Genomic DNA, 27450 nt, shown 5'->3' with positions numbered 1-27450 from the left:
GCAGCACCCTGCCCTCTCAGCCAAGGCACCCTACAGGGAGCAGGTTGCAGCATCTACTGAGCCCCATCCGTCACAGCATAGACCACAGAACAAAGCCAGAGATGAAGCCATGAGCTTTCTCTAAACTCTCTCTAAAGAAAGAGAAAGAGGAAAGGGTTCCGACTCCTCTCTGAAGTGAACCACCCACCCCAATCAAAATACCAAAATGACAGACCAGGCCCTTTGAAACTGTACTTGTAAGGTCTCCAGCTGCCCTAGATAAACCCTGCCTGCCTCCTTACATCTGCAAGACTTCAGAAGAGAGGGGAAGAGAGGAGCAGAAGCCTTTGAACCGCTCCAGGTGTAACAACCAGGCCACAATACTGAGCTGTCCCCAAGGGTCACCATGCCCCAGTGATCTGGCAGCAGGCCCAGGTGCCACCCAAGTCCCCCTCTGGGCAGCAGAGTAATTGGAAGTGACATGCCCTGCCAATATTCTGCTTACTATTGACTCTCTTTACCTTTTTCCAGGGAAGAAAACAGTCATGTTAACCAGCCTAGTTACCTGTCTCCATCTGCTTTTGCAGTTATTTCTGGAGCAGTAAAGAGATATGTCAGGGCATGAAAAACACAAGGGCTCTCCAACCCTGCTCCGAGACAATAGAGTCCACCATCCCTCTGAAACAGAATTCCCACCAACCTAATTAATGAAAGCTTAATCAGCAGATTGGTTAATCATAAACTTATTAAATAACTAATTGAGCTTTGAGGCCGTGTGTCAAATTTCCAGACTGTGGCAGTCCCTCGGAGGAGGGATCAGGTCAGTAATCCTGTTAGGGGAGCAGGCTGCTGTGTGGGACAGCTCCAGCTGAGCCAAGTACCCAGGACTGCAGTTCACTAATTGAATAGCAGGAAGAGGCACCCTGAGCTGTGCATATCCTGTTATCCTGTAGAGTTTCATAGTAAACAGACAATTCTTCCAGTGAAACAATGCCTGAAAGTCCCTTCTGGGGAGCAGAGTAATTGGAGGGTGACATGCCCTGCCAATACTCTGCTCACTATTGACTCTCTTTCTTTACCTTTTCCAGGGAAGAAAACAGTCATGTTAACCAGCCTAGTTACCTGTCTTCATCTGCTTTCATCTTACTAGACAGAAAATACAGAATTTTGTTTGAAGTACATAGGTTCATGGAAACCAAATACACAACATTTTTGCTGCTAAATAAAGCCAGAAACATGGCTTGTACTGTCAGCTGCAGTTCAGTCCTGGTAAAAGAAAATACTAAGAGTCCTTTCCAAGCACAATGCTGGAATCAGCAGGCTGTGAGTCCCTTCTAAGCTCCTGTGCTACTTGTGGCATTGTCACTTAGGGCTTTATTTGTTTTGCCTACTGATGGAATTCAATAAGTCATTCCAAGCAGGGCTATCTGCCAGTCAGTGAAAGCTTTCACAGTGACAACATATTAAAATATTTTAATTATTTTTTATTATTATTTTAAATCTGTGGTTTATGTAGGCAGTATAACACATGTGCTCTCCCATAGACCAATCTTTGGCATGAAAGGGTGGACATTTGACTAAGTATCTATGCAGTTCAAGCCTACTGATGTCAGACTATATTAAAAGTGTTTTTTAATACAAACAGACACTGTGTGATGACATCCTGTGTAACCAAATGCTGTGAATATTCAGCTAAGCAAGTTTATACTACTACTCTTCTGAATACACATCACATTTAGTACATGCACCAGTAACCTTAATGCTTCTTCACAGAACATCAGAACTCATAATAAATGTTATGTAGGCACTAATATTACGTCTGTGTGTCTCTAGATTGTGCCTATAGCATAAGTGATGTTTTAAATGAATTGAATTATTTAAATGAAGAGTGCTAAATTGTTCTTAAAAGTGTCCCTTTTTTGGTTTTTTTCCCCCTTTGTTTTTGTCTGTCATGCCATTTAGCAAGGTCAAGCAAATGGCTTTGACTTAAACATGTGTTCAGTTGAGTAAAAATAATGAGGGGGTATTTGTAGAAGTTCTCCCCAGGAGAAGTAAATTAATTCTCTTTGTCCCTTTGAAATACCTTAAAAGAGAGCATAGCTCAGTTTTATGGATTAGGTCTTTTAGAGATCAGTTTGTAAACAGAAAATTTTTAGCTGTGCTTGTCAGGATGCAAATGCTTCCCCAGATGTCTAACTTTGTTCTTCTGGCTGGCAGGTAAAATATTCTTTGAAAAGTAATTGAAAATACCATATAAGTCCCTCTCTGAAGGTAAATGTGGAAAATGGGGAAAAAAAATACATTTAAATATCACCAGTGCTGTTCATATATTCCAGTTTTGACAGTGATAAATGAAATCCTTCTATCCAATATTTTGCAGCCATTAGGAATAAAAATCTCAATCCTTTAAAATTAAGTGAAAAGGCACATGCTGAATGAGAACAAAATAAATGCCCTTGTGAGGTAGGAGCTGCGACAATAGATGCCTTAGAAATCAGTACAGAAAGGTGTTGAAAGATGAAGAGATATTAATTGCTGCCTGATGCTACGCACTCGCAACCTGTCTGCATAAAATGGCTGCAGAGACAGCTCGAGCAGAGGGCTGGGAGCAGGAATCGTGGTTCTCTGCTCCCCTGCTGCCACAGATCCTCTACATGGCTTTAAGCTAAAACAGTTATGTCGTTTCTACCAGCAGTAAAACACAATTTACTATTTTACAAAGATTATTCACTATTGTATTAAGCCATGAAGAGGTAAAATGCTCTGTGTGTTCAAAATAGTGTTGTTTTGTTTTGTTTTGTTTTGTTTTTACAAAGTGTACAGCCATGAGGTTTTCCTTGCAGGAAATTACCTGCTCTCTTCTGGGGCTAAGCCAAATAGTGGGTAGAAGCAGAGAAGCCATTCCTTCCCATAATCAGAGTCAGAAACATGAGCTGTGGGGCTGGGATAGCATGGCTAGGGAATGAGGACATGCTGCTGGGAACATAAAGCTACTTTTGGAGATGTGTGGTTTACATAGATGATAGCTTTGGCTGGGACTGGAGCACTCCTTTATATGTTCTCCTCTGTGCTAAAGAATAGTGTGATGTTTTGGTGCATGTTTTCTGAAGGGAAGCACAAAATAACATCACCCAGGCCCTCGGAAACCTCTCAGTAACTTGCACAGGGAGCATTCTCCTGAGCATTACCTCAGAATGAGCTCTGCCCTGCTGTGCATGCAGTGCACTGGCTGCTGCTGATAGTAGCTCCCATGCAGGAAGTTAAGGGCTGCATCCTTCAACAGCAGATACAGACATTAGCTTTGTAGTCCCTAGGTCCTTTACCAGTTCTAGATCAGGTCTTCTTGGGAGCTGAAGGGAGCTTAGAACCACTCCCACCCCACTGCTGTTTGTACCAGTTCTCAGCCATGCCAAAGGCACAGAGCAGCAGCCAGATAAACAGAACATATGGAAATGCTGCTATTTGATCTTTAAAACCTGGTCCTAGAGGGACCTTGGAAAACAGGTTGATACACTGGTTCTTTCTAACCAGCTGAAGTTAGAAACTAGAAAATAGTTCACTATTTTCCCCAAGTTTGTCTGGGTCAGAAAAATAATATGGTTCAGCTAAGAATACCATGTCTGACCCAGGTTGGAAGTTGGGTGACATAGCTGTCTGACCCTTGCTATCTGAACAGGCTTTTCTGAAACCAGTGAAACAATATGCTTATTCAGATGCCCTGTCCTGAGTAATCACTGCTGATGCCTGGCCTGTATCAGCTTGAAACTTCAGTCCCCATGTTCACCATAGGGTCTGGCCACAGATAGGTCCTTTTTGTTTCTGCTACACCTGTTTAGTAAAAATCACTTTTCTTTTGCCTTTTTTTTTCAGTGCAGGTAGGCACAGCCATCAGCTGCACTAACGCTGATGGTTATGGCCACATGGTCATACTTACACACCAGGGAGCACTGGGATCAGCATGGTCTTAGCACACAACTTCCTTATACCTTCCTTTCCGTGCAGCCTGCAGGCAAAGCCCAAATTTATGTATGTACCCTGAAATCCTCTCCATGCAGTGACACAGTCCTCACTGACAAATACTGTCTGTCAGAGGTGAAAGATAGAGAAGATTTCTGTGTTACCTAGATTCATGCTAATGTCCCTCAGCTAAGCGATGCAAGTGAACTGAAATCAAGACTTGGGCTTGAAGAAGCTGTAGACAGCATTTCATTCTTTCTCCTTTAATTTGCTCATGAATCTGTTCATCATTCAGCAGAATTTGAGCAGACGTATTAATTTCATTGAGTGTGATTTAAATTCTCAGCTTACTTGAGAAATTAGAATTCATCAGGGAATCAGAGTCCGCAGCCTCAGAAACAATTTAGCTGACTGTGGGGGACAGAGAAAGAAATACATCGCAAAATCCCATCTCATCAACCTTGAAAATGAAAAAATACAGTTCTGTCACACTGGATTAATTTCTCTTTGTCTTGCCACTTCAGCAAATCCCATGGGTCCACACTGCACTGTCCCCATAGCTCCATCTTCTCCTAGTCAGGCAGGTTCACAAGCAGTTGAGTTACTGACGTCCAGCCAGCAGCTCTCAGCAAAGAGACTGGAGCAGTCAGCATCTGCTTGTTCCACCCCCCAGTGCAAAAGAGGCAAATCAGACTCATCTGCCATAAAAGAGTGTTTGTGCCAGTCAGGCTGCCTCAGCTGAGGGGGCTGCAGGTAGTCAAGCACAGTGACAGTGTGACAATGGCATCCTAAACCACTCTCCACCCACCATGTCTGATCATAGCCAGACTCACCCACTATCTTGGGACAAATGGAAAATGCGGATTTGGGGTGTCTGATTCTTCAAATATCTCTTCAGCATAGTACAGCGTGATGTTCACCAGATTCCTGCATTGTCTGCTTTGCCTCATGTCACAAAAGGAGCAGTTCTGCAGGAGACTCAAGCATATGACTACTTTTGGCATTTCTCCTTTGGGGAAGACAGTAGGCAAAACCAACGCCACCCCTATATAGCAACATGCTCCAAACAAACTGTTCAGCATTTAATTTATTAAAAAATCTTGGAAGTATTATTAAAACTGATTATGATTTTGTTTAAATGCTGAAACCAGAGAAATAATTTTAAGGATTCCTTCAAGTCTGATTTTTAGTTTAGACACATTCATGTTAAGTTCATTCTGCTTCCCATGCTCCATTACTATTTTCTCTCATCATAAACCAGCTAGACACACCCTGCCAGTTGAACAGGTAACCATTTTAGATTGCACTAAATCATCTCAAGCAGTGCTTGAAATCATTCATTAGGGAAGTAGGTGTTCCCATGATAAGGGGAGAATTCAGCCCCCTCTTGACTCTCCCTAAAGAGGCTCTCTGTGTGGATGTGTGTCACTTGTGAGCATGCAGTTGTCTGTCCATCCACCCTCTGACATATCCTGGATCAGGTGAGTGAATACTGGGACAGGGACAGTTTGCTGAGTGTTTGGCATGCTGGGGCACCTTCTTATTAATTTTGCAGGCAACTATAATAGGAGACCACTGCCAGGCAGGACACAAGGCTGGGCCACTCGTGGTGCTGATTGTGTCTGCAGCATGCATTTCCTTTGCTACTTTTTACTTAGCTGTTATCCCTGCCTCACTGAATGCTCCATAGTCTGCTTGGCTGTTGTCTTGTCAGCAGCAGAGCTTACTTTGAAGCAGCACTTGGAGCAGATGGTGAATGACACAGATGGAGTCAACGAGCAGCACAGGCTAGTGTGGGGCTAGCAGGAAAGCAATGGTTTATTCTTTAAGCAGATGCATATTCTCTTAAATGATTTTTATGTCATAAGGGACAGAGTGTCTCAAAGATGAAGTGACAAGGTGAACAACAAAGGAGGAGCAAGATGTGATGTGGTTGGCAGATTCAGACAAAAGGCTGTTCCTCATGCTGTTCAGAGCAGTATAGGGGTGTCAGAAGGATCCTGGACCCCCTCCTCACATACACACACACACACACACACACTCACGTGCTCCACGTGTTCTTCTGACACAACATCCAGGACTAGCTGAAGTGGAACCAGTGCAGCCAAATTCCCCCGTGGGTCAGACTGACAGCAAAGCTGTCTGTATTCTCCAAGTTCTCCACTGAAACAGAAAACTGCTGCTTTGCTTCACTCAAGCATGGAGATGAGTAGATTATCTGTGGTTGGGTGACCCTGGCTGGACAGCAGGAGCCAATCAAAGCTTTTCTATTACTCATCTGGACAAAGGAGTGAAAACACAGAAACAACATGGTTTTTCCACAGGGTCACAGCCTCTTTCAGGCACCCACCTGGTCCCTTATGGACCTCCATGGGCTGCAGGGGTACCTCACCATGGGCTGCAGGGGAATCTGTTCTGGTACCTGGAGCAGCTCCTCTTCCTGCTTCTGTACTGAACTGGGTATCTGCAGGGTTATTTCTGACACACCCTCACTCTTCTGTCTGGCTGCAGTTTGTAGGATTTTCCCCCCTTTCCTAATTGTGTTATCCCAGACTCTCTACCACTGTTGCTAATGAGCCCAGCCATGCCCAGCAGCAGGTCTGTCTAGGAGCCTGGTAGCATTGGCTCTGTTAGACACAGGGAAACATCTAGAAGCTTCTCACAGAACTAGGTCACCTGTGCAACTCTCCATTACCAAAAATTTGCACATCAACTAAATGCATCACCCAACACAGTGATCCTGCTAATCATCAGACAGGATCTTCAGATTCCTAATTGAACATGTTTTGTAATGTCAAAGGCAAACACAAACTGCTTCATGCCTTCCCAACCTTCTCTGCTCTATCCTGCTTCTTGAAGGAACCTTCTGTCTGGAAAATTAGTGAAATGCCAGAAGGTTTCAGCCCTGCTGATGATTGCCCCTGAGCCATCACACCTGCACTCACAGTGTATTCAGCCCCCTGTAACCATTTCATCAGCATCATAAAGCATTGGCAGCTTGTCTCAGTGCTGTGTCTTTGTGGTCAGCACTGGAGCTTCTGATGGAGATGAGTGGAAATCAGGTTCTATTTCGTGTTGTAGTTACTTGCCTTCATAGTCTTGCTTTATCTCTCTCTGAACAGCAAAATTCATGTGGCCTGCAAAATATCAGCCTTTTATTCTGGAGACAGAGGTTAACAATGCATTTCCAAGTTCCATACTGAGAAATTACTCTGATTTAAGGTTTTGATTTCAATCCTAAACCAGTCTCTCAAGTTGCTCAAGCCAGAGTGAGTTATTAATCCAATCCTTTTCCTGCCAAGTTCCAAGTGCATTTATTCACCTCTGCTGTCAGCAGGAGCAAGCTGGGTATGGTTTGCAAGTGTATGTATTCTTGTCTCCATGTTCCCCATCATAACAACGTCTATCCCTGCTGTTTATTTCTCCCTCAAGAAAGAGAGCCTTGGATGTGTGTCCCCCTGCTCTGACTTGTGAGGAAGGGAAAGTGTTGGCTCACCTTGAACTTGCACACTATAGAAGCATGCTGTTTTTCCACAAGTGAGAAAAGCTGCTCTTCTCTCTGAGTGGAAATAAAATCTGCAGAAAAAAACACAACCCAACAACAGAATTCACATTGCAGGAGACGTTGAAGCAAAACAAATTCACTATTCAGATTCTTCAGCAAGCAGTCTGTTACACCTGTTATTCAGGCATGCCACAAAAGTAGTTTCCAGCATTTTCTCACACACTGGAGAATTTTTTTAGCTGTTCTCATTCCTGCCTTACTGGCCCCATGCTCAGCTTTTCCTACAAGCCTTGCCTGCTGTTGCACAATGAGGCTGGGGCAGTTAGCTCAACTTTTGTGACTAGCTGGTAACTCAACACTGTCGCAGACATCCTTTTATGAAAATCTTTTTCTTGGGATTTTTTCTTCCTGAGAAGCTGGGAGGCCTCAGGGACAGAATGTAAACAATGATTATCTGCTGCTGTGGAATGCAACAGGCGGGTCTGTGACTGGTCTCATGTGGATGTTTGGAGTTGACGGCCAATCACAGCCCAGCTGGCTTGGACACAGTGTCCAAGCCACAAACCTTTGTTATCATTCTTGCTTTTCTATTATTAGCCTAGCCTTCTGATGAGAACTTTTTCTTCTATTCTTTTAGTATAGTTTTAATGTAGTATATATAATAAAATATTAAATCAAGCCTTCTGAAACATGGAGTCAAATCCTCATCTCTTCCCTCATCTGAAAACCCCTGTGAACACTGTCACACAACACAACACAACTGATCTTCCACAAGAGACAAGGAAGGACTTTCAATCAGAAAATTTAAAATCAGTTTATATACATGCCTGGGTTCCCATCCCTGCTAGAAGCAGAGTCTTATTAGTACAGCATGGTATTGGGGTCCATGCAGCAACTAGCTGCAGACAGGCAAAAGATCTGTGCCTGTTGTCTGCCTCAGCTGGGTTTCATCCAGAAGCTCCAAGACCTTATGGGTCTTGGAGACCCAGATTTTAGTGTGTTCCTGTCAAAATGCTGCTGTGATTGAAGATAGATTAATTTTAGTCCCTGGTGACCTTGGAGAAAGTGGGACATGGTTCATCTGGCCTTTGCAGCATCCCTTCATAAGAGGTGGCGAGCTCATGTCCTTTGCTGTTAATTCTGCTGTGCCTTTTGCCACTACCAGATCTGGGTTTCTTCTTATGGTGGCCAGCTAGGCTGCTGCTCTAATTTTGCTTTTCCCATTCCTATCTCCTGTGCAGAGAAGCAGAGGGAGCTGGCTCGGAAGGGGTCCCTGAAGAATGGCAACATGGGAAGCCCAGTTAATCAGCAGCCCAAGAAGAACAATGTGATGGCACGAACAAGGTAAAGGACTGGAAGAGTACTCACAGTTGTGCTCTGAGCTGCAGTCCCTAATGGTCCTGGGGTGGTCAGGGACAGTGTTCATTGCATTTGCCTGCTGCCAGCCACACTGCAAGAGCAGTGATGGCCCTTCCTGGAGCTGGCAGGCCCAAATGCTCTGTGCTGTATTGCATCCCAGCCCCTGGGAAGATGCAAGGACACTTGAGCCCAGGACCAGGGGTAGTGCAGCCTATAGAAGGCAGAGGCAGCCCAGCCAGGTTAAAATCAAGGGATTGATAGAGCCATCCTGCAGGATCTGAGTAATTTAGTACTGAGTTAGTACTGAGACCTAATCCTGCCAGTGGGAGAGGAGCTGTGCTTCTTCATGAAACATGGACTAGTTTAGTGCTTAATTCTGCCTTGGTTGCCTTTGTCACTGTAAGTTCCATTGCTCCTTTTTGATGGTGACCTGTTCTGCTACTGACAGATAATGAAGGCTTGTAAATAATCAGTCTCTGTGTGATTTTCTATACACCTTCTCTACCCTTGGAACAGCACAGTCACACTTTGCTGGAGGTGCTTTGGAAGAGCTCTGTCAGAGAGCATTAGGCAGTACTACAATGTGCTGTAAACAAAGACATTTATACTTATGAGCTAAATATTTTCTTTTAGAGTATTTTTATTTTTTGTCCGTGCAGACTTCAGTACACCAATGTATTACTTACCTATGTTCAGAAGGGAGGAAACCCCATGAGCCCACAGGATTGCATGCTTTGCATGCTGCTAGAAAGGTGGCAGGTTTTAGTGGAGGACCTCACTTAAAATGATGGAGGAATCTGGGGAATGCTGGATGTTTACTGGTGAATGGGAAAGTTACCTGGATTACCATATATTAAGTAGAATAGGATCTGCAGGTCAGAGCCTCTCTATATGAAATGCATCTGAAAGATGAGATTTCTTGTTCACACTAATTCCCCAGACCCAAAATATTAGTCATAAATCCTGACAGGACCTTGCCAACTTTTAGTTGTAAGCCCCTGAAATACATATGGGGAATATGCTGCATTGCTTCCTCTCTGTGTTCAGGTGTTGAAGCCATATAAAAGAGCCAGATCCTTCATGGCAGCAAAAAATTCAGGAACTGTGCTCAGCTGGGTTTTCCATGCCCACTGGTCCTCCTTATCTTCCAAATACATTCTGGAAAAACTTGTTTTCTTTTGGCAGTAGGCTGCAAGCTAGCATTCTGAGAGGAATGGTAGCAGATTTGCTGCTTGAGAGGTTTAGAAACACTGAAATTAGTGGAGGAAGATAATAAAGGAGAGAAGGTGGGATAAATAAAAGTATCTACCTGTAACAAGAGCAAATTTTCCATGGAGAGATTGTTGTTTCCAAGCTGCCAATGGAAGGAGAGGAGCAGTGACACCTATTGACAAAAGATTTCAAACTGCCAGCTCAGTTTTATTTCACTTAGGGACATCTGGGCACCTCTACATGCTTCAGTCTGTCTTGCCACTGACAGGGCAACACCAGCAAGGCAGAAATGCCACAAGCCTGTTCAAGCAGGTTTTCACAGGGTAACAATATAATGGGATATATTCCAGGAGGACACACTGCAAAATTTCCAGATTATTTTTTAAGTCTGAACTGTCGGCTTCCTCAGGTCTCTGCAGGAGAATTAAGCTAAAACCATTTCCCCCTTTTTGACAGTTCTGCTCTTCTCATCAAATGTTTTCCTTTGTACTTTGCCTCTCCTACTCTCTACTCCACCTCCTCCTTTCTTCCCCAAAGCCTCTGTTATTTTGTATTATCCCTGTGGATTTCTGACATCCAGCCTCTAGTACAAGGTTGCCTTCACCATTCAGTCCTCTTCTGGGACAAGGGTGCAGCCAGCCTTACAGATGAGAGTAATTGGATCCATAACACTCTCAGTCTCCCTAAAATCAAATTAAATGTGAAACGAGGTAGGGGTGATGCTCTTCCTATGAGTGTAGACAGAGCCCACAACACCATCCACACCACTTGAACACAGCTGGGTGCTACAGTCTACTCAGGGTAACCTAAACTTGGACATTATGGTCCAACCTGTGTGGCTTCAAGTGAGCAAAAACACAAAGACAAAGAAGCTTATACCAGGGCAGCTGCAGACAAAAGCAGCTACCACCACTACCTGACTTTATTCCAAGGACAGTGGGAAGTGAAGATAAGGACAATCAGGATGTGAGGGAAATACTTAAATCAGGGGCAGAGACACTATAACAATTTTTGTCTGGGCAGTTAAATTAAAGTTTTTTATTATTAAGAAAAAAGACACTTATCAAGAAGAAGATGTAGTGGGGGTTTTTTCATCAAGTAAATATCACCACAGTGTTCTCCTCCTAGATCACCTGAGAGTGCTTTGTTCACTGATGATTTAATAACAACTGTCAGTGAGTATATATGGAGCAGGGACTGGAAAACTGGAGAGTGAAAGTGGGAGTCAGTACTTCTGATATCTGTATGGGCAAACTTGTGCTGCCAAATCTCAGCTTCAGTTCCAGACATCTTTGTTTCTTGACTTCCTGTCTTCATACCTCAGGAGCAGAAGGACAGTCCTGCTTCTGTGAGAAGGGCTACTGAATTTTGCAAGTGGATCCCATTTTCTCCAGTCCCCCTGGTGCAGCAGTTTGGAAATTCTGTGTCAGGTTTTAAATTAATTTATTTAATTTATGTGTCAGTGAACACAGTAAGAAAATATAACTAATTGTGAACCTATATATCTGCTTTGTTATAGGATTTGATATATTACTTACTCTTACTCTTCCTGAGCCTGAGCACTGACTGTGCTTGCCAGGACTTCTTATTTCTAAAATTGTTAATGGCTTGCTGCAATTATCTGTTCAGAAGCAGAAAAACATTTCAGGTAGTTAGAGAGTAGCTGGAGCATGGATGAGATGGATTATCATATTTAGATTTATATTTCTTAAACTCTTAGTGGAGCATCATTGTGTATCATGTTGTTAATGACCACTTTGGAGAAAACCTGACTTAACTTATCAAAAAAGATTTTTGTCACTCCTATGGTTCTTACTTGCTGAACAAAGAATTCTACTCCATTTGCTGGGTTTAGTTAATCTTCTTTTAATTGTGAACCAAATTATTTTTGCTTTTTTTTGGATGAAAGGACTCCATTGTGAACAAGATATCATTGTATTAACACATTTTCCTTATCCTAGAAGTTCTGAAGCCTGCACTCCATTTCACAAACTCTCCCAGACAGTTAAAGGTGCAGAGTCATCCTCAGCCTTTGTAAAATTTCTGATTAACTGAAAGTCATTGCAAAAAAATGGAATTTAAAAAATGCTGGTCTGACTGGTTTCTTATGCTGGGCACACCAGCTTGGGTTTCTAATATTACTAAATCTAGTACTGAGACCTCAGAGGTGTTGTGTTGCCAGAGGCCTGGATAGGGATTCAGAAAGAGGCACCACATAATATCCCTGATGTCCAACAGCAGAATATTGGGATCACTCTAGCCTCTGGCTTCCCCTAGCCTCCTTCTCCTATGTACTTACTGCTGGTGTCAGGTACCCTTGCCAGGAAAAAAACAAGCAACAAAAAAATAAGCAATCTGATATGACAGGCAGTGCTAGCCAAACAGGTTTACCAGAATGAAGTACAGAATGTCCCAATGGTTTTTTTTTTCCTTCCAGGAAAGGGTATGTTCCTAGGGCATGCCCAGTGTTAATCCCTGTGAAACCACTGTAGGCTACCCAGAGACTCATCTTGCTCCCTCTGAATTGCACCCATTTAAACATCTTCACCAATAAGTGGGGGCTTGCAAAGAAGTGGAATGGGGAAAGCTAACTATCATACAGCTTTACCCTAGGCAGTGTGTGGTTCTGAGGTTTACTGTGTGGTTAATGGACAACATTTAATTATTTCAGGCTCGTCGTTCCCAACAAGGGCTACTCGTCGCTAGACCAGAGTCCAGATGAAAAGCCCCTGGTAGCCCTGGATACAGACAGGTATGCAAGAGGTTAAAAACATGATATACATGACAGCTTAAGTGGGTTTTCATGCCAGAGGGCAGCACTCACATTCTTCCCTCCACTGTTCCCTCTGACCTGTGCCATGGTGGGTCTCTGTGTAAGAACAAGGGAGAAGAGCTGTGAGAAAAGAGCACTGTGATGGAGAGATCTGAGGGTCACAGATGAAAGCTGCTCTACAGGCTCCCTTGATGTAACTTCTCTGTGCCTCAAGAACAGTTTCATGGCACAAGAAAGATAGAACTAAGTGGGGAGTACAGGTCTCATCTAACTAATTCCTTCTTCACTGTACTTGTACTTCCCTGCAGTGATGATGACTTCGATATGTCCAGATATTCCTCCTCGGGATACTCATCAGCTGAGGTGAGTTATACTCTCTCCTGCCATCCTTGCCATGAATACAAGTAACAGAGCAGCCAGAAATAGCTTATAGAGTCCTTGCACAGGCAGAAATGGCCACACAACAAATTTAGTAGTGGTATAGACTCCGTGAGTCTGGAAGGGGCCATGGCAGAAACTGTGTCACGTTGCTTTCTTCCCTGGTGATGACACAGAGATCTGCCCATCAACAGTTTTCACAGCTACCTTTGTTTTCACTCAAACTTTCCTTCATTCTGCCTAGTCCTGCAGTGACCCATGAGGTGCAAAAGCATCATCTTGACTGCCATGGCAGCTCAGCAACTGTATGCATGCCAAGGACACAAATACAGGATCTGAGGGTGTGCTGTGATTTCCAGTTACGGGAGTGGTCAGGGTCACCCAGTGTGTGTTTACTTGGAGCAAGCAGAAATTCCAGGGAGGACTTGCAGATATGAACTCTTGCCCTTTCAAAGAGAAAAGGCAGGAAGTTCAGGCTTGTTAGTCCCTCTGCATTGTTTCTGAGTAAATTCTTGTACTCTCTCATGAATATATTGCTCAGCCTCTTGTAAGAAGCCTCTGGCTACTGCTTCTGCAGGATTTTGTATCCAAGGGCTGAGCAGCCATTCTGCCCACAAACTGCTCAGAACTCTTGCCCCTTGTATCTCTTCCTTGGATAAAATAGCTCTGAAACCCTGGGAAACAGCCAAGAGCACTGACCATGTCAGATGATCTGAGCTGTTTCTGTGCCCTAAGTGTTGTTTATATAGATCCAGTTAGACAGCACTTGAACCTGAGATCACAGAGCCAAACTTTACCATCTTTTCACTGCTATAGTGTGCCCCAGACTGAGAGGGGGGACTGCCCATCTGCTAGTAAATAATATTATTGTATTACTTTAACTGAGGGCTTGTCCTTAGGGAAAAATTATTCCATTGCAAAATAGCGTATCTCACTCTAGATATTCCTACTCTGGAGAAGCTAGTACCCTCCCCTCACTGAGGTCAAATCTAGGACTGTAGGGCAGTTGTTAATGATGGGGAAATACATTCCCAAATAAGGGAATGATGGATGAATCCTTCATCTTCTGACCACCAGAAGTAAGAACTCCCAAGTGTTTGACTGTTTGTCTCTTTGTCTGTAGCAGATCAACCAAGACTTGAACATCCAGCTGCTAAAGGATGGGTACCGGTTAGATGAGATCCCGGATGACGAGGACCTCGACCTAATCCCCCCTAAATCTGTCAACCCCACCTGCATGTGTTGCCAAGCCACCTCCTCCACTGCCTGTCACATCCAGTAGTGAGGCCGGCAGGCTGTGATCAGTGCTTTCCACTATAACTGTAAAACTTAACAGCCATTGCTTCCTCCTATGGTAGGACGTGCACCTCTTTGTGTTCATGGAGCCAGGAGAAACCAAAAAATTCATTTTATGATTGGTTGATAACTTATTTTAAACTATGGTAAAACAAAAGAGAAGTTGCTCAATGTGCCAGGCAGTGCCTGGCAGAGCTGACTGGTCTGGAGAGCGAATGCAGAGGGGTCCAGAGATACCTCCTTGGTTTGTTTAGGCACTGGGGATATTTTGTAAAGTGTCTTTTTCCAGAATGGGAAAGGTCAGATGGGACTTCAGGTAATCCTGCCCACTGAAACCAATCCATTTGAAAGATTAGGGCAAGTTGGAGGTATCAAAGTGTTTTACCAATGAGAGGAAGTCAGTTCTTAATTCATTCACTAAACCTGTTTCATTTGCATAACCAAAACAATATTATAACTGGGGCACAGGAATGGGGACGGACCAGGGCATCCTTTCTTATGGCAAGGCTAGCCAGGACTAGCATGACACAATTCATTCACTTGCAAAAGGGACAAGTAGCTGACATCTCGCTGTGAGTCAGTACTAGCTAGAGCTGTTGTGTCACATAGCCAATGCAATCTACCCTTAGCGCCACATTAAATTACCACCAAACACATCAGGTTCGATCTGCAATCCACTCATGCACTTCAAGGACTTGCTCATTGCCCAGGAATACCAACCATGCTTGTGACTTCAGTTCTGTCACGTATTCTGACTTCAGCCTGTATTTAATCCCTGTGCAAACCATCTCTTTCCAAAAATCTTAAACTTTGTTCAGCTGAGAAGAAATGAATCCTGCATGAGTCAGGACTAGAGACATACTGAACAACAGTGCTGGAAAAGCTAGTTGAAGACAGCACATTTTAAGAGTGCTTGACTCTTGATATTCTCTTGACACTGTGTCTCTGGGTGCTTGTGGGAGAAACTCATTAATGCTGAAGTCATCAGTGTGGTAGGGTCAGACTTGAGAGGAATTTTCAGCAACAGCAGAGTTATGAAGAGCTTCAGCTGAAAGATGCCCATGAGAGGAAACTACTGTTCACCCCCTATCTGCCCAGTTTGAGCTAGACATGGTCCCAGGTCAGGAGCAGATGGTGCTGCAAAAGTTAGGAAACCTGTTACATTAGGTTGTTGGTCTGAGCTCCCAGCTCACCAGCAGATTGTTTTGTTGGTTTTTTTTTTTTTGAACGCAGAATCACTTCTGGAATTAGGAAACATGTCCTCTCACCAACTGCAGCATATGCAAAGGATGGGCTGGCATTTTTCTTGGTGTTGAAATCTTTTGCCACAGGCACAATTCTTGTGTTTTCCTGGCCTTTCAGGAGGAAGGACCACCTGCTTGGGGTCATCACCCGCTTTGTAGCCTAGGAAAGGAAAAAATGAGGGCAGTTCTGAGCTTCCCATGAGAATTCCTGAGTCACAAAGCAGAGCCTGAGCTGCACCACAACAGACGGATCCCCTATCTGAAATCTATGTGAAGTGAGCAGAGTCTTTAAGAAGTCTTAATTAGCAGGAGATTTCTTTAACATCCTGGAGATTTACTCTGTGCAGTGCAAAACTTGATACCAGCCACAGTGTGAGTGAAAGAGCAGGCACACAAGATTCCCAGGCTTATTTACTTGATGGTGTTGACAACTTTTAAAGCTGTGCTTGTCCCCTCTGCCTAAAAAACATGCTGCCACTCTGGTTCTAGGCCATAGAAAGAGAACTTGAATGGTGCTGTTTACTGAGCATCCCTGCCTCTTCATACAGAAGTGATGGTTAACTTGCCAACTCTTGTGGGGATGGTGTTCCTCAAGTGAATTCATCTCCTTTTCTCACTACCTGGTAGTGCTGAGGGGAATATTTCCAAAATACAACTCAGGTATGAGGTTGTCCAGAGGTGAGGGAAGTAGAGAGTACAGAAATGATTAAAGGGAAAAACATTCCTTAAGGAGTCTTTTTTAATGGGGAATGTAGTCAAAACCTAATAGAAATACCATGGTCAAACCAAATCCTATAGGACATGACCAGCGCTCTTTAAAACTTCACTCTTCTGGAGAGGGACTTTGCAGTTCAGCACTGGTATCATGGAACGTCTTCATCACATTCATCCTCCTGGGTCAGTCTCTGTGCCTTCCAGCCAGGCTGCACACCTCAGCCTTTCCCACGGCCCTTGCTCGGGAGCTCGGAGCATTTCAGAGTTTCTGCTAGAGCAACAAGCCATCTCTTCACCTGGGCCCGCCACTGAGGGCTGAACACCCCACAGGTCTCCATCATGCTGCCATCATAGAATCATGCCATCATCTAGGTTCAAAAACACCCTTAAGATCACTGAGTCCAGCTATAGCCAAGCACTGTCCTGTTCAGTCTAGGATAGAATGAGGCTTGCTGTTACTCTTATCTCTCAGGGTTAACACCTCTCCTCTGAGGGACAGACTTAGTGGCCTTGGCAGTGCTGGATTAACAGTTGGATTCTATGATCTTAAAGGTTTTTTCCAACCTGAGGGGTTCTGTGACACCCACTGTCCCATGGCACCATTACCAAGTCCTTTTATTGCCCCTGTTGCTAGTTTTTGCCTGCCATGTGCCCTGAGACATTCCCCAACCCTGCAACTGCCTTCAGCACTTTGCATTTTGTGATGTGCATCTGCTTCTAGCACAGCCCTTTAGGGAGGGAGGGAGATTAATTCAGATGTTCTTCCACTTGGTGCTTCCTCCAAATACAAACCGAAGCACAACTCAAGCATTTTTGCCTGTGCACAGAAGGAGTTGGTGGCAGAAATAGTTGGTTTGGCATGACAGTACTGGACCATAAAATGGCAATTTTTTGGCTTCTCCTCTCTATGCTTTGTGTTCATATATTTTATTAGGGGAATAATGTAGAAAGGGTGGGGAAAAGTAGTTACCTGTGTAGGGTCATTACCAGAAAGGCTGAGTGGCTTAAGGCAATGCACATGTGGCTGTCATAGAAAACTGAACACTAACCCTTCTGAACTGCAGCCCCTTCAGCAGATTATGACCATGCAGCATGTTTGTTGGCTCATTGTGGAATATTGAGGACTGCCCATTGGTATGTATCAACGACAGATGAGGCGGGTTCCCCCGTCTGGTCTCATGTTCAGACCTTTGCTTTAGCCAGCAGGTTTTCTGTATTCCCTCAGAGTCAGAGAATGGGTAAGGCTGGAAGGGGCCACAGTGGGGTCATCTGATCCAGCCTCTCTGCTCAAGCAAACCTTGTTGGAGTTTATGCTGAGGTGATTTCCTGGGAAGGTGTGAAGATAGATGGTTATCCTGTCAATGCTGTCCTTAGACCAGTCTCTGCCACCAGGGCCAGAAAAGCAGAAGGCAAGAGCACAGACTCTGACTCTGTCACAACATTTCTACAAATCTGCAGAGCTGCTGGGTGCTCTCTAAATGCAGATGGCATGCAAGAAAGAAAATTGTTCCTTCCTCCAGTCTTTGCACCAAACAAGATGGCCCTCTCAGGCCACATTTTCAATCCAAAGTTGTACAGAAAACCAAGGGGAGGAACACCATGGAGTATGAAATGCTGCGCTGCTGTCTACCTAAATTACCATGCAAACAGGATATAAGGATATTGATGCTGGTGCCTCCAAAAAGGAATTTGCATTTGGTGTATCCTAAAGCCAGACTGGGTTTTTGTTAGGATTTTATGTAATGTCAGTCACCAAATTATGTGAGTTTCAGCAAATCCTTTTCTTTTATCAGATGTTAATCTGATAAAATATCAGCTAGTATCCTTGAATGTGAGCTGGATTTGAACTCTAGGGTCTCAGCACTCTGTTCCATCTCTCTTGTCAGCAAAAGCCACATTTCCCGATGTCTTTGGGAGGAGGAACATCCTCCTAGTATTGAGGAAGGTCTATAGATAGTGTGTTCATGTGTTTGTATATAAACCTCAGCTGAAAGGAGGCTGATGCCCATTCTGAAGGCTCATTTGATATCTTACCAGACACATCTTGAAGTGTACCCTTGGAAGAGCCACTGGGGGATATCTGACATTGCTGCATGTCTGTCCCTAACATGTGTGCTTGGCCATTGGATCTGCTGTGCTCTCCTGGCTGTCCTGCCTGCAGATGCCTTGCAACTGCAAAACCGGGTGACCATTCCTGCTGCATGGACTTTGAGAGGAACTTAGGACAACTTCCCCCACAGACAAGAGGGACTCAGCTCTTTCTGGTTTGTTTCATCAGCTCTTGTCCCAAAAGGAGGCACCCACTGTGTTCAGTGGTTCACTGGCTGACACACAGGTCTGCAATCCTGAGCAGGATCCTTCCCTTTCCATGTACAGTCTGATCCTGGGCTGGCCTGCAGGCTGTGCAGGAGAATGCGGGAGGCTTGAAAAATGCAGCGCCCTGTGTGTGATTCAACAGAAACATGAAGATGCTTTTGAAGAAAGGAAGGACCCAGCTGGGCAACAGATGGAAAACAGGAAAAGGAAAACAAGCAATAACTAGAAAGATTGCCAAGTGCTGTCGTGGCCTCAGGCAGATCCCAGTTGTCCGAGTTGATCTGTCCCAGTGCAGTGCTGATGCCAGCAGGGAGCAAAGCTTGCTTTCAGATGTACGCACCAGAAACATCCTGTCCCTGAGCTGGCACTGCAGCCAGCTACAGCCCTGGTGTGTCTGCTGGACTGTTAGAGCACAGAAAAATGAGATCTGGGGTCCTTGCTGCTGTAGGTATTTGCTCTAACCTCAGGCAAGTCACATCAGGTCTTGATGTCAATTCCCTTCTGGGGCACATGGGAGAAACCTTTTATCCTGCATGGATACTGTCAAGTGAGAGGCACCATTGATAGGACAGTTCTGCAGGAAGGATGTAAATATAATGCTTTAGAAGTTTAATTCCTATTTTCAAAGTACTATTCTGCTTTCCCTCTCTTTACCATCTCCTGATGTTCCTCACGCATGCCAGAATGCAGCAGGGTGGAGGTTAGTACAGAGGTTAAGCATCTTTGGAGAAAGATGTTTGTCAAGGATGTGTAAACCAGTTACTTGGCAGCTGACTCTTCACAGCTGGCTTCTGAGTTTGCCTGCTCCCAGAGGGAACATGTACAAAGATTTGATGACCCAACAGCACCATCCACTGATAGCAGAATTAAGGAATTTAGCTTGGGATGGCACAAAGGGGAACAGAGGATTGAAAGGCTCGTTTTTGGGATATTCCCATGGCAGTTTCATGCTCTTGTTTTTAGCAACCATATGATCATCTTAGCCTTTAGGCTGGTGGTTCTGCCTGGGCTCCTCCTTTGCTGTTCCATTCTCACTTCACACCCACCTGGGGTACTGCCACTCTTGCCTAGAATGCCGTGGGCTTTGGCACCTGGCTGCTGCTTGGCTCAGCAAGCTTGGGCTGCATGATCAAAAGCAACATTTGCATAGAGGAGCAGTGCCACAGGGCTAGCTGGGACGGCATGGAAAGGTCTTCATTTTAAGCTGCTTTTCACCTCTAGGCATACTTGTCTATTCCTTTCAAGGCTCAGCTGTGAGAGGGATTGCTCCAAACTGCACCTCATCAGACAAACCCACCTTTGTTACAGAACCACACAAGACTTGAAGCAGAAGGGCCAGGAATTTAGCATAAAGAGAGATTTTGTGGCTGGGATTATCTGCAGGAGGTCAGTGGAGGTTTCTAATAGGGGTTGTGGTCCATATTTTAACTTCCTGTATTATGCAGCTGAGCTGCTGCATTACTTCCCAAAAATTACAGCTACATCCCTCCCTTTGCCCTACTTGACATTGCTGGCAGTCCCAGAATGACAGCAGCTGAACACTGCCTGTCTGAGCACATCTTTGACAGCTTGCTGGGGAGGCAGAGGCTGGGACTGACTGAGATCACACAAAGCACAGCCCCATGGCCCACACAAGCATGCAGCAAACCATGTCACAGAGCAGCACAGACACCAGCAGGACAGGTTGCAGCTTTCCCTGGTGCCTACTTGAAAGCAGTAGGCACCAGGAAAAGGCCACTGAAAGGCCATCCTAAGTCTCATAGCTGCTAAGACATTTACCCTCCCAGAGCAGCATTTCTCTCCTAGCTGCCCATGCAGCTGTCCCAGGTGAGCTCCCTGGGAAGCACTGCTCTTCACCCAGGCTGCCTTTCTGCTTTTGCAATCTAAATAAGCTGCAACTCCATTTGGTACCCACCTTCCTCAAGCCTCCATGATTTGGGAGACACAGTTTGTTGAGAGATATAATATAGACAAATGGAAAGAGCTGAAAAACTTTGGCAAGCACTCTTCATGACAGACCTTCATATCCACCCCCAGTTCACAGATTTGTTTGTTCCATTTCTTTGCATGGAGAAGCTGCAGTAGCAGCTGTGTTCAACTTGTGGCTGCCTCTGTCCCAAGACAAACCCCAAGCAAAAGTCAGGCCAGCTGTAGGTCAGTGAACAGATGGGGTGAGAATCAGACAGGAGGCTGGGATTTCTCTTCACCCACATGAAGGCTGTGGGGCTGAAGATTCACCAGGTTCGTGCAAAACCTGGTGAGATGCAGCCCACCAAGCCGGATGCCTTCGCCCTCCTGGCCTTAGTGCTGTGGGTCCAGGTCTGCAGACCAGGTCCCAGACCTGCCAACCCACGTGCTCCTGGTGTGGGCTGGAGTCCTGCAGCAGAGGCCTTAGTGGGGAGCCTGTTGGCTCTGCTTTTGCTGCACTGGGGCAGGGTGCTGTGAGATACTGGTGGGGCTGTAGTTCCGCCAGGAGAAAGACTCTGGTGGAGGACGAAGTCTTTGCAGGGGAGACAATTCAGAAAGTTGGGTTTTTCCCCTCCCCTTTTTGCACTTTTTAAACCCTTTTTACTCCTTCCACAGAGGTTATTGAACCTTCAGTTTAATAAGGGAGATGAGCTGCCATTAAATAAGTTTCTGAAGGGTCTGAAAGCAGGTGCTGGCTGGCTTGCAGAGCCAGTCTGTGCCTGACATGATTTCCAGGCCTCATTGTCCAACCTGTAGCAGAGTCACCCCATGAGCTGGGCAAGGACTGGGGTGGTAGGGTCAGCACTGGCCATCATGCCAAACAGCCATGGCTTCCCAAACTGAAGAAGAATCAGACCAGAAAATGGGGGAAGGAGCAGCCGCAGTAGAAGGATAGCTAGTTGTCACAAGTAATCTTCGGTATCTGTGTCCAGTGGTTAGTCCTAGAATTGCAAGCCTTGTTATATTGCACACACGTCCTCCTTCCACTCCCCTTTTCTCAAAGCAGCCGTCGCCTTTCTTCCCCCTGCCCCATGCACTAATGATGAGCATCAGAGGCAGTTGCACCAAAGTGATTCTCAGCCCAGTTCTGCATCCCCCCCTTCTCACCCGAACCCAAGGCAACCCGGACTGTTGTTGGCCTTCACGAGTCTAGTAATTCCAGTTGGGTTTCTTTCCTTGTGTTTCATGGCTTCCTTCCCATGCACTCTAGCAGGGCAGTACAGGAGGCTCTGACCATGTCCCAGGAAGTTTCTTTGCCCCCAGCAGCACCTTGCAGACATGCACCTTACTGGGAATGTACTGGGTCAATGCTGGTGAGATCTGGCACTGCCGATCTTGAATGGGTGGCAGCTGATGGGGATCCACCCAAGGAAGTTGGCAGAAAGTGGCTACTGTCCCTTTTCTTTTCTTTTTTGAGGGAAAGAGGGATTTTTTTGGCATTACAATTATTGTCCATCTTCCAGTGGCCAAGTTCTGGGCTGCATTAATAATTGGGGTTCATTGGCTGTCCAGGCAGGTGTGGAGCTCTGCACCAACCTTAATAGCAAATGTCATGGCTGTAGCCAGAGCCTGTGTACAGGATGGGTTTCTTCCATGCTGGCAAAGTACTTTCAGCAGGCTCCAGATGGACACTTCTGGCAGACAGAAAAACAGCACTCCTCCAAGTCCAGATCAAATCTGCACTTCCATTTTGTGTCCTCAGCATGGGAAAAAAAATCAGCCTAAGCAAATGCCTTCCTGGTCTCCATTCCCCGTGTGGTGCCTGGTGCCCCAAGGGAAGGGATGGTGGGAGGTATTTCAAGGTCACCAAAAGCAAGATCCTTTTTGGATTTATTTAATGGAAATACATTTCAGGACGGGAGACCTCCCGACCTTTGTGTTAATCTCAAGAGCAGATGAATTTCTGGCTGTCCTTGCATATAGTGAAATATAGCTGAAACAGCTAATCACAAATAGAGTTAAATGTAGGGTTTGACCTGAATAACCTTTTAATTAGGAAGATAAATTTGTTGTAGCTTGACCTTAGTCCTTGTTAGGAACCTGCTAATCATTTGACATGCAGAGTGTATTAATGCTGCACTTAACTTGGCCATTGTTTTTTTTATCTGGTTTTGGGAGTTTTCTCACTTCCAAAGCATCAGTCTGCATCCTGTATGGGTTTTCTTTTGTTCCCTTTTTTCCCATTCAGATCATGTAGCACACTGTTGTACTTTTGTTCCCGTCTGTGTAGAGTATTGCCTTAAACAGATCAGTTGTGTTATGGTTTGTTTTGGGTTTTCTCTTTTCTACCATCAGTTTTATGCATTAATTTATTTTAAAATGTGGGGGTTTTTTTCAAAACATGAAAAACGTGTATAGTATTTTTTTTTAACATTTCCATTGCAGTATTTATCATTGTTACTGGTTGTGTGTAGTGTAACAGAATTAATGATATTAAAAAGCATACATATGAAAACCAGCCTGACAGCCTTTTTTTTCATTGGAGCAAACCAGGGCAAGGGAGTGTGGACTGCACCAGCTCCTCGGAGCCCCCAGCAGTTGCAGATACTGAAATCAGGAGTGCAGCCTTCACTCCATGGCCTGCTTGGTCCCAGAAACAGCAGCTGCTGTGACCTGTGTGAATGGCAGAGGTAAATATTCCAGGACTGGCACCAACGTTTGGGAAAATGAGTCCCCAGGGCAGCAGGAAGGCACACAAGGCTGGACCGAGCTCCTGCATCTGGTCAGCAAGAAGCAGAAAGAACTGCTGCATCTGTATGACATCAATGGGTGAAGTAACCTTTTCTCCAGCCCTGCAGCTCTTCTGCCCTTCTAAGCTGTTGGCACAGGAGCCAAGCCCTGATTTTAAAGTCCAATACCACCAGCTGGAAAACCTGTGGACCACCAGGAATAGAGGACAGCCATGGAGGCCAGTGGATCATGCTGGCAACAAATCTGGTGCAGGATTAGTACCCCCACAGCTGAGAGGCTTGGATTCCACCTCTGCACAGTGGTGCTCCCCAGACCTGTGACCTGGGTTGCTCCAAGACCAGGGAGCTGAGGCAGGGGTAGGCACTGCAGTGTCCACCTTCCCCTCCCAGCCTCCCACTGACTCCCTGCAGGGAATGGGGCTGATGGAGAGCCTAAACCTGGCTCAAGAGAGACCAGTAGAGTGTGAAAATCAAGGGCAGCTTGTTTTCTTCTTCTCTAAGGACACAAAATTCACTTTTGCTGGAACCCACTCAGGTGTTCCAGGTTGTCCATCAGCAAACCAGGCAGGGCTCTGCAGCCCTTCAGGGGCACAGGTTGGCATCTCCCCTGCCAAGATGGGTGTGGGTCTGCTCCCATGAATCTGCCAAACTGAAGCAGCAGAGGGGCTGGAACAGAGCACAGCGGGGCTCTGAGTGGGCACAGTGTCATAGGCCAGAGCAGAGCAAGGCTTGACTTGTCCCCATCCCTGCAGGGGCATCTCTACTCAAGTCCCCAGCTCTGGAGAAAGAAAACTCAGTTCATGCCACTCCCACCCTGGCATGACCCAGCTGCCTCTGCACTGAGATGGGTGAGGATTGCTCACTCTGATTGCAGAGACCATTTCTCGGATGGAACAGCAAACAAGGCTCAACACAGGATCACCCAAATCCAGCTTTTAATTAAAAAGGGGAGACAGAGCAGGCAATAATTTCCCTGGCTACCTCATGAGGCTGGGGCAGCTGTGCTGGTGCTGTGACACAGTCATTGGTGGCAGTGGTGTGGGGGGGTCTCTGTCTGCAGCTGGATTGCTGTAGGATTTCCTAGGCAATACAGGAGAAAGGGGCTTGAAAAGCCACAATCACTGCTCTTGCAGCTCCGAAAATAAAATTATCTTGACTAGGACCAGCTGAAACTATTTCCTACCATTGTAGGTAGCTGCTGGCAGGAGGGGAGGGAGCTGGGAGCCAAGACAAAACAAGGAGGGTATGGCCCGAGAGGGATGTAGGCAGGAATTGCAGTCAGGGAGCATGGCTATGGGACTGAGAGAAAGCCACCAAATCCCAGTGTTCCCATTCTATGGCACAACTGATCCCATGAACATCACCCTGGGCTGCCAACCCACACCAGTCCCAGCAGGCTGCATGTTCCTCCTTAAAAAACACAGGACCCTCAACAGCACTTGCACCAACTCCTACTGCTCGCTGTGCTCTGTCAAAGACCATCCAAGAGTGGGTTCCACAGGAGCTCTGGAAACAGAACAAGTTTGTAACACAGGTAAGTGCTGCAGGAGAAGAAAACTTTGGGGTTTCTACACCTACCCAGTTGTAGATGCCCCACACGTCAGTTGCAGATGCAGGAGGGTGGCACTCAGAGGCCGCCTCGCTGTGTCTCTGTAGCGAGGCATTGTCATACGCTCCCTGATCATATGGAGATCAGGAGAGTGTTTGACACCCCATGGCATGTGCTTGCTGACTTGTCCGCTGGAGCTGCATCCTGCAGTGGCTTTGGTCTTTTAGAGCTGGCAGAGCAGAAGGTCCGACATGTCAGCCCTGTCCATGGGGAGGTTTCAGAGAGCGCCAGGCACAGGATCTGCTGAATTAGGGAAACTGAGGCAGTGACAGGGCTCATGCCAGGCTGCATGAGTGTGACCTGGTGATGATGGGGTTGCTTTGAGAGCTGCTGTAACACAATTCCCAGACTCAGATGAGTTCCAGCTGGTGGGTCTTTCATCCCAGGGGACCATGTGAAGGGCTGGGGAGAGTTCTGAGCACTGAAAAACCCCTTCCAGCCCTGGTCCTGCAGGAGGAGCGATCCCTGAGCTGAGGCCCCACTCAAGGGGGCATCTGTGGGACACAGCTTTCCCCTCACGGGCTAAGAAGGTCAGCAGCACTGAGGCAAAGCTCACTGCAAACCAGCTCATCTCCTGCAGCCTCGTTACCATGTGCATTGTAATGAGGGAGCAAGCAGAGGGCATGGACAGGGACGTCACCACTGTGCAGGACAGAAATAGTGCATGCTACCAACCAGGGCACCCCTCTCCTCCATGAAACACAGCCCTCTCAGGCTTGCCAGCTGTAGGACATTGGTACAGTCCTGTAACTCCCTTCCCAGCCTCTGCTTGCCCCATTCCTGGCAGCCCCAGTGCACTCACCCCATCTCCCATTAGGCAAAGTGCTTGAATGTCTTTGGACACCTTGGATGCAGGGGCAGAGGAGCCAGTGATTCCATCCTCTCTCCCATGGTTCTGGGTGAGGGAGGAACTTGGGGAGAGAATCACAGCACTGCTACAACCCCCAAGGGAGGCTTGATGCTCAGATCTCCAGCTGCATTTCCAGCACTAGATCCTGCCTAGTAGCCCGTTTCACCGTGTGTCCCAGCAGCTGTGAAGGCAGATGCTGCCACATGGAATGGGTGTCTCTTCCCACTCCCTACTATCTGTAGGGATTAACAATGCCCCCATTACAAAATCCATTGGGCCAAGGTCAGCCCAAGCAGCTGACTGAGGAGATGGGGATTCCCTGTAGTTTCCCTGGCAATGCAGGGGAACTACAGGCACACCATCAGCCATCAATCCCGCTGCCTATTGGCCTGAGATGAACTGCTTGTCCAGCTCCAAAAGTTCTGCCAGGGTGCTAGCTGTCCTTCTGTGTCACAGAGAGCACGTGTCCATGGGGTCTGGGGTCTGATGGTGCTGGCACTGGGTCTGTTCAGCCTCTCTTTGCATCTTGTGTCCTCCTGACAGTGCCAAAGGGATGCTCTCTCAGTATATGTGCTTGTGGCTTTGCCATGGCCATCCATCTCTTTTCCTGGACTGAGACCATCCCTATCCCAGAGATGTCTGCACATCCTGAGGGTTCTGACTTCCCCTGGTAGTAAGTGCTGCCTGGGGAGTACTCTCCTGGTGCCCCATAGTCCCGAGGGACCTCTATGAGAGATCCTTAAGGAAGCCAGATTTACACCCTGGACAATTGTTTGGATGCATGGTCTCCTCCAGCCATGCTTGGGACTGTACAACACCTAAAATCCTGCTGGCATCCCTGAGCCTGACTGCACATACGTTAGCATCTCCCAGATTTTGGGGCCACATCAGTGTTTCTTGTGCTGCTTGTATTTTCTGTTATCATTGTGTGCTCTACTTACCAAGAACGTGTTCCCTGGCCACACTGTGTGTTATGCAGTAATCAGCCCTGTCCTTCACCCACTGCAGGTCTGGCAGCACATTTTTAATCCCCACATGTTTACCTTTAGGATGTCCCTGTTGCTGAAGCAGCTTTTTTCATCCTTTGGCAGAGGGCAGAAAAGATGCTGTTCAACCAGCACAGTCATCATTCTGCTACTGCATCAAATCCCCATGGGCCAAAATTAGGTGTGAGACTTTGCAGAAAACATGTGATTTGCTTTAAATTACTGAGTTTAGAAACTAAAACCAAGCAACAAGAATAAACAGTGAACACTGGATTCCCCATATATGTCCCTACGCCTGAGCCTCAGAGAGAATTTTCTCAAGGTCTTCTCCACTGAGAAACAGGAATATTTTCCTCAATTGGCATGGGTGTGGTAATGAGAATTTTAGGGAATTGACCATGCAAGAGAGAGTGGTGTTTGTCGGCAGGAAGACCCACTGGAAATGGCCTACTGAGATGGCAATGCCAGGGTACATTCATTTATCTCAGAGGCTTACCTTGTCCCATGGCACCGGTGAAGGGCAAAGGTGGTCTTCCATCAAAACTGGCTTGGGCAATTGTTCCCCTCAGACCCCCTCCCACAGTCTGGGGAAGTTCCTGGGAAGGGTGGAGAAA

The 27450-nt window shown here is 46.1% G+C and overlaps 1 protein-coding gene across 2 annotated transcripts in view; it reads left to right on the top strand.

Annotated features, from left to right (window-relative positions):
- The window catches only part of FAM219A (family with sequence similarity 219 member A), an 85091-nt gene extending 69413 nt beyond the window's left edge, over positions 1-15678 (top strand). The window contains exons 3-6 of one of the 2 annotated variants that reach the window (XM_066568756.1): positions 8683-8785; positions 12684-12764; positions 13094-13148; positions 14290-15678. In XM_066568756.1, coding sequence (XP_066424853.1) covers positions 8683-8785; positions 12684-12764; positions 13094-13148; positions 14290-14445 — 395 coding nt within the window. In that variant the 3' untranslated portion in view covers positions 14446-15678. Of the gene's footprint in view, positions 1-8682; positions 8786-12683; positions 12765-13093; positions 13149-14286 lie in introns of both variants that reach the window. The other variant, XM_066568755.1, reaches the window with a different exon arrangement.
- The last annotated feature ends 11772 nt before the right edge of the window (positions 15679-27450 follow it).

The sequence above is a fragment of the Molothrus aeneus genome, chromosome Z, assembly GCF_037042795.1.
Source record: "Molothrus aeneus isolate 106 chromosome Z, BPBGC_Maene_1.0, whole genome shotgun sequence".
NCBI lineage: Eukaryota > Metazoa > Chordata > Aves > Passeriformes > Icteridae > Molothrus > Molothrus aeneus.
This window is presented reverse-complemented; position numbering and strand designations above follow the sequence as displayed.